General features: G+C 44.7%; 1 protein-coding gene across 2 annotated transcripts in view; it reads left to right on the top strand.

Moving 5' to 3' along the window:
- Positions 1-12,373, top strand: part of Rsph3 (radial spoke head 3) — a 39,019-nt gene extending 26,646 nt beyond the window's left edge. The window contains exon 9 of one of the 2 annotated variants that reach the window (XM_050135854.1): positions 12,214-12,373. In XM_050135854.1, the coding sequence (XP_049991811.1) occupies positions 12,214-12,261 (48 nt within the window). In that variant the 3' untranslated portion in view covers positions 12,262-12,373. Of the gene's footprint in view, positions 1-10,897; positions 10,917-12,213 lie in introns of those variants that run through there. The other variant, XM_050135855.1, reaches the window with a different exon arrangement.
- The last annotated feature ends 3,477 nt before the right edge of the window (positions 12,374-15,850 follow it).

Genomic DNA, 15,850 nt, shown 5'->3' with positions numbered 1-15,850 from the left:
AGAAATCTGTGAAAAGCCATCTCAGGCATACCAGAGTGTGCACAAAGCCTCGAAGACCTGTGCAAACCTGTCAGGCATAGCAGAATGTGCACAAAGCCCTGGAGACCTGTGCAAAGCTGTCAGGCATAGCAGGGTGTGCACAGAGGCCTGGAGACCTGTGCAAAGCCATCCCAGGCATAGCAGGAAATGCACAGAGCCCTGGAGACTTGTGCAAAGCTGTCAGGTGTGCCAGGATGTGCACAGGGAATACCAGATGGAAAGAAGAGAAAGAGTCCAGAAGAGGATTTGAAGACACATGACTAAAAAATAACACATGGTGGAAGATACTGGGTTTCCACATCCAAGAGACTCAGTGAACTCTCCAGAGAATAAAGACATCTACACGGGATGTGCCGAAGCCTTCCAAGAGAACAAGGAACTCACGGCGGTAGCAGGACAAACATGATCCATCATGTGCATGTGTTCTCAGATTAGCAACTGACTTTACAACATACGGACACTGTGGGGGTCAGAAGGCAGTGAGACACTTCAAAATGATCAAAAACTAAGGCATTTCCAGAGAGCAAAAAACTAATCAGTCTCAACACACCTCATAGACTCATTGTACACAAAAGAGCTATGATGAGTAACTCTATCATACAGGAACTACTAAATGCTGAAGGGAAAGATAATAACTCAGATCACACAAATAAAGAGCATCAACAAAAACATATATATTATAAAAATTGAAAAAAAAGGCAGGCAGTGGTTGTGCACACCTTTAATCCCAGCACTCGGGAGGCAGAGGCAGGCAGATCTCTGTGAGTTTGAGGACAGCCTGGTCTACAATTGCTAGTTCCAGGACAGGCTTCAAAGTTGTTAGACAGAGAAACCCTGTCTCCAAAAACACACACACACACACACACACAGAGAGAGAGAGAGAGAGAGAGAGAGAGAGAGAGAGAGAGAGAGAGAGAGAGAGAGAGAGAAACTGCATCACAGTGGTCATTATAAAACTACCAGCCGGCTCCTAATGTATCAAGATGTAATTTTCAGATGAGCGATACAAAGGCAGAGAAATGGGATGATACTAGAGGGAAATGTTCTTATACTGTTAAAATTAAGCCTGTAGTAATGAAGTAGATTACATTCAATTAAAAAGTGAACTGTAATCCCCAAAGCAGCCACTAAGAAAATAACTTTTAAAGAGAATAATAAAAAGGAACAAAAGTATTATATTGTGTAGTTGAAGACATGCATTTAAAGCAAAAATGGGGTAATAATGGAGGAATAGAAGCACAAAAATACTTAAGACCTGTGAGAAAAAGGACAAAAAGGCAGAGGATGTCTTATAAGCAATTACATTAAATGGTTTAAACACCCAGTGGTCAGAAGGCAAAAGCTAGCAGAGTATAAACTAATATGGTCCAACCATCTACAGTCTGCAAGAGCCACAACTTAACACAGTTGGGGAGTCTCTGTTTAAGGTGCGCCTAGGAAAGCCCGGGATTCAACGACACAAATAAGCTGAAAGTAAAAGTATGGAAATCAAGACGAAAACTGAAGCCACACCAGAGCTGGAGAGGCTCTTGCTGGCAAGACATAGCCCACACTCAGACCCCGCTGCTGGGACAGACATGGGCAGCAGTTACTCGGTGCACATGCTTATTTGGGTTACAGTTTTAGGGGTTTTAGTCTACAGTCACGTGAGTCCATTGTGTGGACCTGAAGTGAGATGTGGTAAATAGCAGAGAACACAGGCTTCTCACCTCATGGCTGCCAGGAAAACCAGAGAGAAGAGGAGAAGGATCTTAGAACTAGACCACGCCCCTCCAAGGCATGCCTTCCCGTGATGTACTCCTTCCAATGAAGGGCCCCTCCGAAAGTTTCTAGCACCTCCTTAAAGAGCACTTCCAGCTCCTGGAGAGCAGGCCTTCTGCATGGCCTGTGCTGAACTGAATAGTCAGCCACAGCATCGACTTGAAGACTAAGAGTAACGAGAAAGAAACCATCTGAGGATGCTAATTCTTCCATGAGGAAAGCACAACACTTAAAATGTGTTTGCACCTATGAGTGTGTGAGAATTAAACTCTCAAATCCGAGAATGAGAATTGTCAAACACCTTTCTTTTTGTCACTGAAGTTTTTTTATCTTTCACTACCTTCAGATTTTTATTTTTACCCCTACTCTGAACAGTGGATAATATAACTTGGCGGAAGATCAAGAAGTGTCTGGTGTGAACTCCTTTATGAACTAATAACCTTTGATATCATCGAGCACACCCCTCAACCACAGAGCATGTGCAGCGTTTCCCGGACTATATTAAAGATGCAAGACAAAGATAAATGCCGGCAAAGGAGGGAAAGGGAGCCCTCGCGCACTGTTGCTGAGATGGTAAACTGCAGCAGACACCATGGAAAGAGTATGTGGATCCTTAGAACAAATGGAACTACTGATAAGCCAGCAATCAGACACTCAGTATTCACAGCACTGCTCACAGGAGACAAGATGCCAAGCCAGCCTAGGGGGCCACTGATGGACGGACGGACTTTTAAAATAGGATGTAGATGTATAGAATGCTGTAGTATGCAGCCAAACAGATTCTGCCGTTTGTAGCAACGTGGGTGGTATGGAGACACCACGTTACATGAAACCAGGCACAGAAAGATGCATACACGTCTTCATGATCTAGAAGCTGAATTTTTAATCTAAATATAGAAACCCTCGGAGTGGTTACTGGAGGGTGGGAAGGATAAAGGGGCAGAAGAAAAAAGTTAGCTATTGAGCACAAAGCTACAGCTGTTTAGTGTTCTAAGCAGAGCACAGTTGGGAGATTATAGATTGTAACAGATCATTAGACATTTGTAAATAAAGGAGTGTGCAAATAATAAAATATTTATTTAAAAAATAAGTGAAAGGAAGTTAAAGGCTTCCAACAGAAATGTGTGACAAACGTGAGGATATAGAAATGCTAATTATTAATTTGATCATTACAGATCACATACATATATCAGTTATCACACCACCTCCCATAAGTATGTAATTAAATATGTCAATAAACTCAACTTACCTGTCATAGAAAAAAAAAAAGAAAACATATTCTAAAGAGAAAACTGCATCCTAGGCCAAGATGTACCAGCTCCTGGAGCTAGCAATGGCAGCTTTTAAACATGTCTGTAAAATGTCTCTGATGAAGTAAAGCAAAAATGAAGTCAAGAATAAAATATCTCAGGGTTGAATTACCAATGGGTATTCTGGAGCTGAGAAACAGTCCCAACCTCCCATTTGTGCGCTAAACAAACTGAGCTCAAGTGTAGCTACTCCGCGAAGCCTTCTCGGGGCTCCAGCATCCAGCAGCCCACACGTTGCTCACGGGAAGGAGGAAAACTCATGAAGAAAAGAGTAGATGCAAGGACAGTTCCCCTCTGTGCACAGTCAGTGACTGACTGTGGCTGAGCAGAGCTGGCCTTAGTGATTCCAGGAGAGGGACACTGGTCCTGCAGCCTTCAGTGGACACAACCTACCACAGATAGAAGTACCATGCCTTCTTTGGCATAGTCAGGTCTTGGGACAACGAAGCTTATTGCTATAGCTGTATAACATAGGTGGGTCAAGGTTTCCAGCAGAAGGATTTGCTTCACTGTCTTAAGCCCTTGGCTACAGAGGCTGGACCCTTGTGATCACAGGCCACGAGGCCAGCCCCATCTCTGGAAGGCCTATCTGCCGGAGACAGGTTCGGGATAAGTCCACTCTGACCTACGTCCAGCCCCACATCCAAAGCGTGCCTCGTTCCTAGACGTCCCATCATCTAGGCCTTCGTAGATCTAAAGCAGCACTACCAGGCAGACCATGGGCCACAGGGCCTGTTCCATCAACTGACTCTAATTGTTACCCGTGGGTCCAACTCCGTGACTTGCGGGTGTCCTGTTTCACATTTGGTTTCCTATTGATGGTCACCCACAGTGGCCACTTCCTTTACTTTTTGTCACACAGCTCAGAGAGCTAGCCTCAAGTTATGTGACCTTCAGAGCCACACAGAAACTAGTACTCACAAGGTTCCCAACAAGACTTGATTTTCTGTGTCATAGTCTTAAAGTTCTTCATCTTGAGGCAAGGGCTCTGTTCTCATTTGGCATAGAGCACCTCAAATGGTGTATTCAGGCCTGTCCAGCCTTCTTCCATGTTCCTGGATTTTCCCCCTCATCACTCATGTTGACCCTATTCAACACGGCAGGGTAGACACACCCATGACTGGCCCTGCGTTTGAAGTAGCCTTGTCATCAAGAACTGCCACGGCCAGTCCAGTTCACTTGACATCAGTGACTCGGGAGTCTAACAAACCATTGGCCAAGCATAGCTGAGAATGGCTTCATTATGGTCAACTCAGTTATACAGAACCAAGAATGAAACCACTTGTAGAATGGAGGGGTCTTCTATATTCTTCCAGAATATTCTGCCATCACAATGGAGGTTGCTTGGTCATAGAGGGCCCGCGGAATGACCATGTATAATCACAAGAAGCAGTCGGTAGCCATTCTCCCGTTAGTGGACACTACCGTGTCACTGAAGCTGAACACAGCTGGCTTCTCAGAGACCCTGAGAATGGGCTGTCGCAGAGCATTCTTGGATAGCATCTTGACAGGATGAGTGTGGCCTGCTCAGTTTCAGGGCCTGCAGTCCACGCCCAGCAGGCAGACAGTCTGTCATGTTCCACAATGTTATGGGCATTTACAGCCAGTGTTCACCAGTTTCACTAACCTGTGAGGCCCTTGAGGTACATTGTGTGTGAATTCTCAGCATCCACAGGGATCTACAATATTTGTTGACTGAATAAATGAAAGGAGGGTTAGCCAGGTGATGCTGACCTTAGTGTGGCCAGACTTCAATCCTATCAAGCCCAGTTCATTTGTTTCCTGTGTTTTTCTAGCCCGTTGACTTGCAGTTGGGTGCCTGGCTTACTTCATTTCACAAGTCTCATGTTTAGCTGCTCAAATGACCTTTCTGTTCACTTACTGTTTCATAGAATGCGTAATTCTGTCATGTCAGCCTGGTTTTCAAGTCTTTCCAATGACCAATTCTCCCCGAATCTGTTTTCCGCTTCTTTCTGGGATGGGTCACTAACACATTATTTCAGGGACTGGGGATGCGGCTCAGTCAGCAGAGTCCTTGCGTAGCAGGCCTTAGCCCTGGGTTTCACCCCCCTCCCCCACACACACTGGATAAAGTGGGCGGAGTAGAAGATCAGAAGTCCAAGGTCACCCTCCTCTACTTAATGAGCTATATGAGACCTCACCTCAATACTAAAACTATGACTACTAACAATTTATTTTAGAGATTACTCACATCTTAAAATTCTTCAAAGATAATTTTCGGTTATCACGTGCCTTCCTTTTTAGTCACCTTGCTGGGATGAGCCAAGTTGCTCCGTGCTGTAAAGGAGCCTGCGTACCACTGCTGGGTTCTCCGTCCCTTGCGGTAGGCTCCAGGTGTTTAGGTGGGACTTCCTTCTCGAAAGAAGCAGGGTCCCAGAGGCCAAGCAGCATGTGGCCATGTGCTTCCTGCTGCCTGACCTACAAGAAGGCACTGGCTTCCCGAGGCAGCAGGGGAGGAGACGGAAGAGCAGGGTGCAGCCTGTACGGGAGGTGCTGTGTGTGCACCATGTTCAGGCAGCAGAGGCTGCGAGGGCAGTGCTCCAGAGTCTGACCTAAGCTCCCACAGTTGGGGCTAACTGCCCTTGAGCAGGTTTATTGCAAAGCACACAGTGCTTGCTGGCCAACAGTAAACAATGCGTTTAGATACTAGGTAAGGAGTACTAGCCGCCGTGGTCCAGCAGCCACTACACAGCTACCTCCTGTTTCCCACAGTCCCTGCTGGCCTGGGCACCTCTCAGAAACCAGCTTGGGCACTACGGCGGAGCAGGCTGCTGTGCCAAATGGTCAGCCGTGCTGCAGCACCCAGTTAGTTCAGCAGCGCTGGTAGCCAAAGGGGCAGAGCAGTGTTCTTCCCATTGGTGTATGGCATCGAAAGAACCTCAGCCAGCCCCCACCAGGAGCCAAGGCTCGGGATGCCAAAAGACACAGAGCTGTGCTTGGGCACTGCACAGAACACTGGCAAGTGCCGAACAAGCCTCACCCTGCCCTGCCTTCTGCCACTGCAGGCTGACAGCGCCTCCCCACAGGAGGGGTAGTACAAGGCAGGAACTTCCAACAGTTCCCTTTGAGAGGAAGCAGCAAGGTTGTGCGGTCACCACCTCTGGCCCTCTGGCTTCTGAGACATCAGAAGCAACAGGCATCTACAACAAGGTGGAAAGAAAAAGCAGCCCGCACCTGCCTGCAGCTAGCTGATGGAGAAGTGGGGGGTTCCAGCCACAGGAGAGGTGGGGGTTCCTATTTATTTATTTTACATTATAGTTTTGTTTTGTTTTGTTTTGTTTTGTTTTTTTTTTTTTGTAATCAGGGTTTCTCTGTAGCTTTGGAACCTCTTCTGGAACTCTCTGTAGACCAGGCTGGCCTTGAGCTCACAGTGATCCACCTGCCTCGGCCTCCTGAGTGCCACCACCGCCCAGCTATTTTATGTAATTTTTAAACACCCAAAAAAGTTGTGGGCTCTGGCCAGGACTTCATCTAAGAGGAAAAAGGGAGCAGCTCTCCAGGTTTTTCATTGCTGCCAGCCCCCTTCTCCAGTCCAGCCTGTCGGGTAAAGTGACCACACCGTGTAGAGCTGAGTGTGCTGTTAGCCAGCGACCAAAGCCAAATTCTTGCACTGACATCTGTTGTTCGGCTCTTTGTTTCCAGTCATTTATCTTCTCTAAACATAACGTGAAGGGAGGGCAAACAGACGCTCGTAGAGCACTGAGTTTTTAAACAGACAAGGCCACCAAGCTGCCACTCTACCACAGCCAATTTTAGCACTTGGCAGCCAACAGCATCCCAACAGGTCCTTTAAATTTATATCAGAAGCCATTGTGACCCATGGGAGGAACAAAGTGTGGCTTCTTCTCCTTTGCACTGACGCCTTTAGGAAGGTTCCATAGATGCTTAGACACTTCCCTGTGTGACAGGAACTTGGAGCATTCTGTACAATGCTGAATTGAGTTCACTTATGATAGCTGTGAGAGTGTATTATTTGTCTTTGTAGAACTACATCTGGTTATGTTGTTTTTGAAAATTGTATGGAACATTCATAGCCTGAGGTTTCATAGCTAGAAATGAAGGTAACTGAGGCTCTCCAAGAACAAATGATACTTTAAGATTTAAGATCTGACAGCTAAGCATAAGAGAATTATATTAAAACAGTCATGAGCCCAGAGATGCAGGACAGGCAACCACCGTGCCGCGATTGGCAGTCACATCATAAAAATCCAATACTGGTGTGCAAACATGGCATCCACCAGGGTCATAGCGCTATCCTGCATTATCCAGACAATGAAGTCATAAAACACTATGGTTTTATCTGTCTGTATAAGGTCTAGGAATACGCCAGTATTATCTCTGATGGGTTATTCAGACCATTCTAGTACATTGTGTATGGTTAGAAAATGCTAATTTTGGGTGGCACACCCCAGGCCTTTAATCCCAGCACTCAGGAGGCAGAAGTAGGCGGGTCTCTGTGAGTTCAAGGTCAGCTGGATCTTCAAGAGCTAGTTCCAAGACAGCTAGGGTTGTTATATAGGGTTGTCTCAAAAAAAAAAAAAAAAAAGAAAAAGAAAATGCTAGTTTTAATCATAGGAATTACTGTCTAGTTACCAGTAGACCTAAGCAATTTAAGGATTGCTTGGTTAGTCTGCTATACACCTACACGAATCCATTTGATGGCTTGCACTTGTCAAATGATTAGGTGGAGAAATATCAATTCTTTCAAAGGATTTTCTACTTCATGGAGACTAATTGGAAATGTATGCGGGCTAAAATGACTTTTACCTCAGCCTCATCCTGAGCTGTGGGAAAGATTGTTTTGTTCTTGTGTAGACTGACATTTTCTGGCGACAAGTAGGGCAGACCTTGAGCAGGAAATGGTGCCATGCTTAAATTTTTTAAAGATAACTTTAGCAAATCTGTAAAATTTGGAGAAGAATAGAAATAAGAAGGTTAAGTGCTAATATTCAATTGTTAAGACAAAGGAGGAAGGCTTTACGAGGGTGGTACTGAATGCTAGGGCCAGACACACAGCTGGGAGGGATGAGGATGTCTGTCTGTGAGACAGGACCGGGAGGACAAGCTAAGTTCTGGTGAAGAAACTGGACTCCAAACTCAGTCTGATTTTGCGTTCCTGAATGGAATTTGACAGCGTGGCATCTGACTTACCAGGCCATTCCTGGAGTGGCATTTGACAGTGTGGCTTCTGACTTACTAGGCGTCCCGGGCAGTGAAACAGGTGCCTCTCAAATGGCCTTGCAGTTCCAGGGACAGAAAGCAAACACTGGTTATTTTCTGCTTTAAAGATTTTTTTCCCTAAAAATCTCTGTGTCAGAGCAAAGGCTCATCGTGTGCAAATGCTGTCCTTGGTGTCACAGATGTGGTTTTGTGTGTTTGCCTCAACTGGGCACTACCCCTCTGGTTTCAGAGATGATGGCGTGATCAAAATGGACCTGACCTCCACCCTCAATGGTATGCATACCCTAGACTCTGACACTTGGGACAGCCATTGGGAACCCCTACTGTGAGTAGAGACAGTAGAAGATTAAAGAATAGGGCACCCCTGGCAGTAACAACGGCAATCGCTTTCAGGGCAGGGAAGACAGCAGCTGCCATCTTGGAGTCAGGAGGGTTTGAGTTGTGTTGTTGGGGTTTCTGTCCTGCCTGGTTTCCACTGCCGTTTCCACAGCCCCCAAAGAAATCACACAGAGGTCTACATTAGTTATAAACTGATTGGCCCGTTAGCTCAAGCTTATTAACTCTTATAACTTACATTAGCCCACTATTCTAGTCTATGCTAGCCACGTGGCTTGGTACCTTATTCAGTGAGGCAGTCACATCTTACTTCTTCTGTGGCTGGGTCATGACTGCGGATCAAGCTTTCCTCTTCCCAGAGAGTTTTGCAGGAACACTCCATAGATGCGGACGTAAACTACTCAGTGACAAATGTCTGGGCAAGAGATACTGGATTGGTCCAGGGACATTGAGCCATGAAGGAGAGAAGGGAAGGAAATGAAGCCTCAGAGGCTGGAAGAATGGAGACATCTGCAGGAGACAGCCTTAGAAGACAGTGAAAGGATGCCGTGCAGGGTGGGAAGAGGAGCCAGGGAAGGAGCAGATGACCTAATCAACAGAGGGCCTAATCAGAAGAACAGGAGGAGTGTAGCGGATCTTTCTCTGTCCCACCAGCCAGTTCCCAAATCACCACACAGAGACTTATTAATGATGAAAGCTCAGCTGACACCTTAGGCTTGTTTCTAACTAGCTCTTATAACTTAAATTAACCCGTTCCTATTAATTTACGTGTGGCCACGTGCTCATGGCTTGTTACCTCATCTCCTACACGTCTTACTTCCTCTGCATCTGACTGGCGACTCCACCTTCTTCCCAGCATCTCTCTGCACTGCAAATCCTGCCTAGCTATTGGTCATTTAGCTTTTTATTAAACCAATCACAGTGAAATATCTTCACACAGTGTAAAGGAATAGTCCACAACAAACAGGGACCAAGGAGGTGGACTGGCAGGTAGGACATTGCTCTTAAGGACTCTGTCAGAGTTCCTTTAGGCCATGTTTTATGATAAATTGTAAAACAAGCACATAAAAGTCAGATTTTATAAAGGAGATATATAAATATTTATGTTTAGAAATCACATGAGACATGTGGTTTATGAATAAAAATATAAAATTTATAAATACAAAGTATTATACAGACATATATGTCCCACACATATAAGTGCTTCATGAAAGAATCACTGTATCGTGTCACATTGTGAGAGCCAAAATGATATTCTGACATAGATAAAAGGAGAGTTATAGTTTCCCTGAATGCATGTCAGTTTCATCGAGAAGTCCGTAGTGGCTGGGTTTTTGGTTTATTTAGCACGCACTCTATTTAGTCTGTTATTTAGGTTAGAGCTGTCACTTTGTTTTTATGCCCACAACTCCCCCAAAGAAGAAATGGCTGTGGTTGGTAAAATGACAGTGTCCCTCAAAGCTGTCTACTGTGATCCCTGGAATCTGTGACTGTGAGTGCTCATGGCAGAGGAGACTTTGTGAAGAGATAGTGTTACAGCTTTGGAGCAGAAAGGGGACCCTAGATTGTGCAGACAGACTCCGTGTGGCTTTTCCTCATTTCTATGTCAGGATATCTAACGAAGCAATTTAAAAAAGGATGAATCTGGGTTACAGTTTAAGAGATACATTCCATTATAGTGGGAAAGGCGTGGTGGCAGGAGAGGAAGCCCACCGGTCACACTGCATCTGAAGGCAGTGGGCCACCAGCAGTAAGAGTCAAGCATTTGTGTGTGCAGAGAAATATGGAAGGCTGCCAAGTGTGGGCAGAAAGCCTGCTCAGTTCTCACTGCGGCCTCCCAAGTGCCCATACATCAGGGTAGAGGGATATCCCATCATCCCCCTCTATACACAAGGGAAACTGAGGCTATCATTGGCCCAAGCTCAGAGAACTAACCACTCGGAGGTAAGGCCAGAGTGCCCACCTTACAGCCGGCTCCAGCCCTTCCCTACTGAGCTGAGCAGCAGTGATCAACTCACAGCAACTATCTATGTGAATTAGGGAGACAGGAAATTTATCTAGAGAAATTGTGTTAATGTTAATTTTGCTCATGCTTACAAGTGACATCTGAGCCATGGGTTTCCAGATTCCCCACAGTGCTACTTTGTGGACCATATGCAGACAGAACAGAATGTCAGGTGGACCACGTTTGACATTTAGACGCGACTATGTTCACGTGTTTCACACGGGATTTATTGTCTCCATGTTAGTGAAGAAATGGAGCAGGAGCTTACACACATAGACTTCCCAGGATGTCAAGAGAGCAGCTTGTCCAGAAGTGTGGCTATTGGTGGGACAAGAGTTCGAGGCCAACCTGGTCTACATGGTGAGTTCCAGGACAGCCAGAGCTGTATAGTGAGACCCGCCTCAAAAGAAAAAAGAAAAGTGGCTCTTGTTTGCTTGTGTAGTATTTTTAAATAAAATGTCCCTGGCTCTAATGAACATTTATCATTTTAAACATGTGGATGTTCATATATGCATGTGTGTCTGTGTGCGCGCCTATGTGTGTGCCTGTGGAGACCAGAAGAAGACATTGAGAATTTTCCTTGATTGATCTCCACTTCATTTACCGAGGCCGGGTCTCTCACTGAACCCAGACATAGCAGCTACTCTAGCTCATCGCTTACCCTGGGGCCCCGGGTCTCTGCCTCCTCAGCACTAGAATTGTAGGCAAGTTGCAAGGCTCACTTGGTTTCTAGGTGAAAGCCAGAGATCCAGACTAAGTCCGCACATTGGCACATAGTCTCTTTCTCCAGCCAGCTGCTCCCCCCCCCCCACTTCAAACCTTCTGGAGTCTCGCTGTCCGGTTTTCAATCAATAAAGGCAACCGAGTTTACCTGAAATAACTCACCTACTTCCAGTCACGGTATAAATAAGGCAGGCAGGCAGACAGACAGACAGACAAACCAACCTTATTTCCTCTAAGGAGAAAAACGTAGAATTTGCAAATTATGTGTGATGGACTAATACATCATGGAAAGGACTCATCAATATGTAAATTTATTTCTAGCATTTTTCACTTCTTGTGTGTCCCTGCTGTAATATTATCCCTAACAAAGCCGTAATGCATGGAATGTTAATACGAACTATCATAAAGTGTACAATAACTTTAGAAGGTCCACTCATTACCTCATCAGAGCTGCTCATAGTCATTCATAATATATAAGTTACCTTTTTGTTTCCAGATTTGGCTTTTCAAGAGGGGTCTTGTTATATAGCCCAGTTGGCTTAGACCTCATCATCCTCACGCCTCAGTCTCCCAGACCCTGGCTTTACAGGCGTATGTCACCACAGCAGGCTGAGTCTGCTGTGCTAACATCCCTTCAACCTTTAGACAAAGGAAGCATTGTGTGTTTCTTTCTGCTGGAGTGTATCCCCATGTCTACTTGTATTGAACTCTTGGCTGGACGCCAGTATCTGAGAAGTGGGATTCATGGGAAATCACATTACCTGGCTCCTGTCTTAGCTTTCTTCAACACATGACTGATCTTCATTAATTCATATATTGTGTATCTGTGTCTTACAGGGGTACAAATTTTTCCAAGGCCAACCTTCACCCTGGATATCAAGATAACTTTCACAGCAGCCTTAGGAACCAGTGGCTCATTTTTAATGGCAGGGCGAGGGAAAAATGAAGATGTGAAGGGTTTGTTTTTTCTTTTGTGGTTAATTTATTACCTATTGTAGATTATTCATTAAAATATTTTTAAGACATCATCTAGTACTTGCTGTCTCTTCCATCCTCCCCACCACTGTGCCCCCTGCCTTGACTGCCAGCACATAGGCACACGAGTGACCCAAGCACACTGCACAGGAAGCTGGCCTTGTGCAACACCCTAGTGCCACTAAGGACTTCATGCTGAAGAAGGGGTCTACGATTGCCAATGGCCCCGACCCTTTCAGAGTCACGCCCTGAAACGGCGGGGCTTCCTTCCAGTAAATCCCCTTTCCATTCACAATACTTGCGGATTTGGTTTCTGGAACTTGAAACCACACCATCTTAGCAAATCACCAGTGGATCACCCCAAAGCTAGAATGGATGTGGGAGGGAAAGAAGTGCGGGGAATAAAGAAATCTTCTGGGAGAGTGATGTCATGCTGGATGCTGACAGCCGATTAATGGTCCCTTCTCCCGCCCACCAGTGTCTCCCCAGGCAGAAAGATTAGTGATCCTTTCTGACTAGTCTAGCCTTAGCTCAAATATACTCTCTCGGGCTGGTTGTACTTTCATGGCTTATGTACTAACACAGCCTGACCGTATGTCAAAGGGATTCTTTCTTAGTAAGGTGTCTATTCTGGAGATGTAGCTCAGTTGGGAAGGTTCATGTCTAGAAGGAGTGAAGCCTGGGTTCAATCCCCAGTGATGCATAAACCAAACCCAGTGGTTCATGCATTCCAGCACTTGGGAAGTAGAATGTGGGGGACTGGGAGCTCAATGTCATCCTCAGCTATGGTGATAATTCTCTGGTTTCTGCAGTCATGTACGCAGACACAGGAGGGTTGGTCCTTTGGTGTGCTGTGCCAATGGTCACAAAACCATGATGCTGCGTCTTTTTCCCACTGCAGGCAAAGGGCAGATGACTTCCCACTATTCAAATACTTGCTCATATTTGCCAGCTAAAATGATGGGTTTGAACATTCCATCCAAAATATATTGATTTTAGCTGGGCATGGTGGAATACACCTTAATTTCAGTATTACAAGGGTTGTTGAGGCAGGAGGATCTCCATGAGTTCAAAGGCTAGCCTGAACAACATAGCAAACATATGTTTAAAATGAACTGTTAGAATCCTGAATTTTCACAAATTATGGTTCAATGATTATAATAGTTCTCTACGCCCACTAAATCAGGTTTGTACCAGCTCTCTCTATCTATTCAGTCATAAGAAGGTGGGCTGAAGGGATGGTGCAATGGTTAAGAGCATTTGTTGCTCTTCCAGAGGACCCAAGTGCAATTTCCAGAACTCAAGTTAGGATACATCATTAATTTTTTTAAAATTTTAAGTAAATGCCATTTTAATTTTAATTTAGCATATAAAGTATTAGGTGTCATGGTGGAATTTTAAAACATAATTTCTTTCTGTTGACCCTTCTGCCTTTTCTTCTTTAAGCTCCTGACACCCCTTGTTCTTCCACCCATCACATGCTCTTATCCATTTTTATGTCACAGATGCTTTATTACCCACTCTCTGGTTCTATCTCTCACACACACACACACACACACACACACTCATACACACATGCACACATACACACTCACATGCACATAAACATACACACACACACTCACGCACACACACTGTCAAAACTAAGGTTTGCATTTGGGAGAGTACATGTGACTTGTCTTTTTAAATCTGAGTCGCCTCACTTAAAATAATATTATCAAGATCCATCCACTTTCGTATAATTTCATAAATTTATTTTTCTTTATGGCAAATGAACTCACATTGTATAGATCGTGTAGACCACAATTGAATTAATCTGCTGATGGACATCTAGGCTGGTTCCATTTCTTCACTACCATGACCATAGAAGTGATAAACATGAATGGCCAAGCATCCCTAGGGATACAGAGGCCCGAAGTCCTTTGGGTGTGTCCACAGGAACAGAACAGCTGCATCACATACATGGTTGCTCTACTTCTTTACCCACCACAAAACACTGAAGATGTAAGAAGGGAACAGTTTCTCTTGCCTCGCAATCTGAAGGTAGAGTTCATCGCAGCAAGGAAATGGTGGCAGCATCTGCAGTCAGAAAGAGACGAATGTTGATCACTCACTTTCTGGGACTAAATCATGTGATGCCCCCCACATTCAGTGTGGGTCTCCCCACCTCAGTTCAGCATCTCTGGAGATGCTCTCACAGACATGCCAAGACGTTTATATCCCAGGTTATCCTAACCCTCATGAGGCTGACGGTAAAGATTAGCCATCACGCCATATTACAGTTTTCAGCTGGCCTCTTCTACTCAGAAAAGTTAGAGTTTCACTCACATTTTCCCAGGCACAATAACTCATTCTGCTCATTGCTAGATAAGATTCCATTCCACTGATGAACTTGACTCCGCAGCTGAGGGACACTATTGCTACAGCCTGAACTTTTGTGTTCCCCCGAAAGGCAAACTTGGAACCTGGTACCCAGTGTGCTGGTATGAAGAAAGAGAACTCTATGGACAACGACTGTCGCAAGAGTTCCTGCACTCATGAATGAGATCTTCGCCTTCATAAAAAGTCTTCAACAAGCTCCCTGTCCCCTTCTGCCATGTTTGGGGGAAGTAATAAGCTGTCATTTGCTGAGCAAAAAGCAATCCCTTACCAGCCAACAAACAAAAACTAGACAACAAAATCACCTTGGATTCCTCGGTCTCGAGAAGTATGAGCAATTCATACCTGTCCCATATAAACTATCCAGTCTAAGGATGCTGCTATCGCCACCCGAACAGACTACGATCATCTGGCCTTATGACCCAGTATTTACTAGAGAGATATGAGCTTCTTAATCCTGTTAATCAAGCTAGTAAAACAGGGATGATGATTCATTTCCTCTCACATCTGAACCGTGGGCCGGCACCAAGGGTGGCACAACACTCCTAGAAGTGCTTCATACCAGAACACTGGCAGGAGGCTCCCGCATCCGTAAGAATTCCCTGGGAAGAAACAAACCATCTTGTGGGTCACAAAGCCTCACCTAGCTATGGTGTGAATTCCTGTGAATTATTTTTTCTTTTAAAGCATCGTAGTTCCTAAAGGGGAAAGCAAGTGATAGCTGACGGATGATAGATAGATGATAGATAGATAGATAGATAGATAGATAGATAGATAGATAGATAGATAGACACATACATATATACATACATAGATGATAGAAAACAGAAGATAGATAGATGATAGATAGATAGATAGATAGATAGATAGATAGATAGATAGATAGATAGATAGATAGATGATAGATAGATAGATAGANGATAGATAGATAGATAGATAGATAGATAGATAGATAGATGATAGATAGATAGATAGATAGATAGATAGATGATAGATAGATGATAGATAGATAGATAGATAGATAGATAGATAGATAGATAGATAGAAGGAAGGAAGACAGGAAGACAAACAGATAGGGTTTCTATTGGTGTGATGAAGCACCATGACGAAAGCATTTGGG

This window comes from Alexandromys fortis, unplaced genomic scaffold, assembly GCF_014885135.2.
Source record: "Alexandromys fortis isolate MF-2015 unplaced genomic scaffold, M_Fortis_MF-2015_v1.1 scaffold_23, whole genome shotgun sequence".
Taxonomy (NCBI): Eukaryota; Metazoa; Chordata; class Mammalia; order Rodentia; family Cricetidae; genus Alexandromys; species Alexandromys fortis.
Note: the sequence above shows the minus strand (reverse complement) of the source record. Positions and strands in the feature narration are given on the sequence as shown.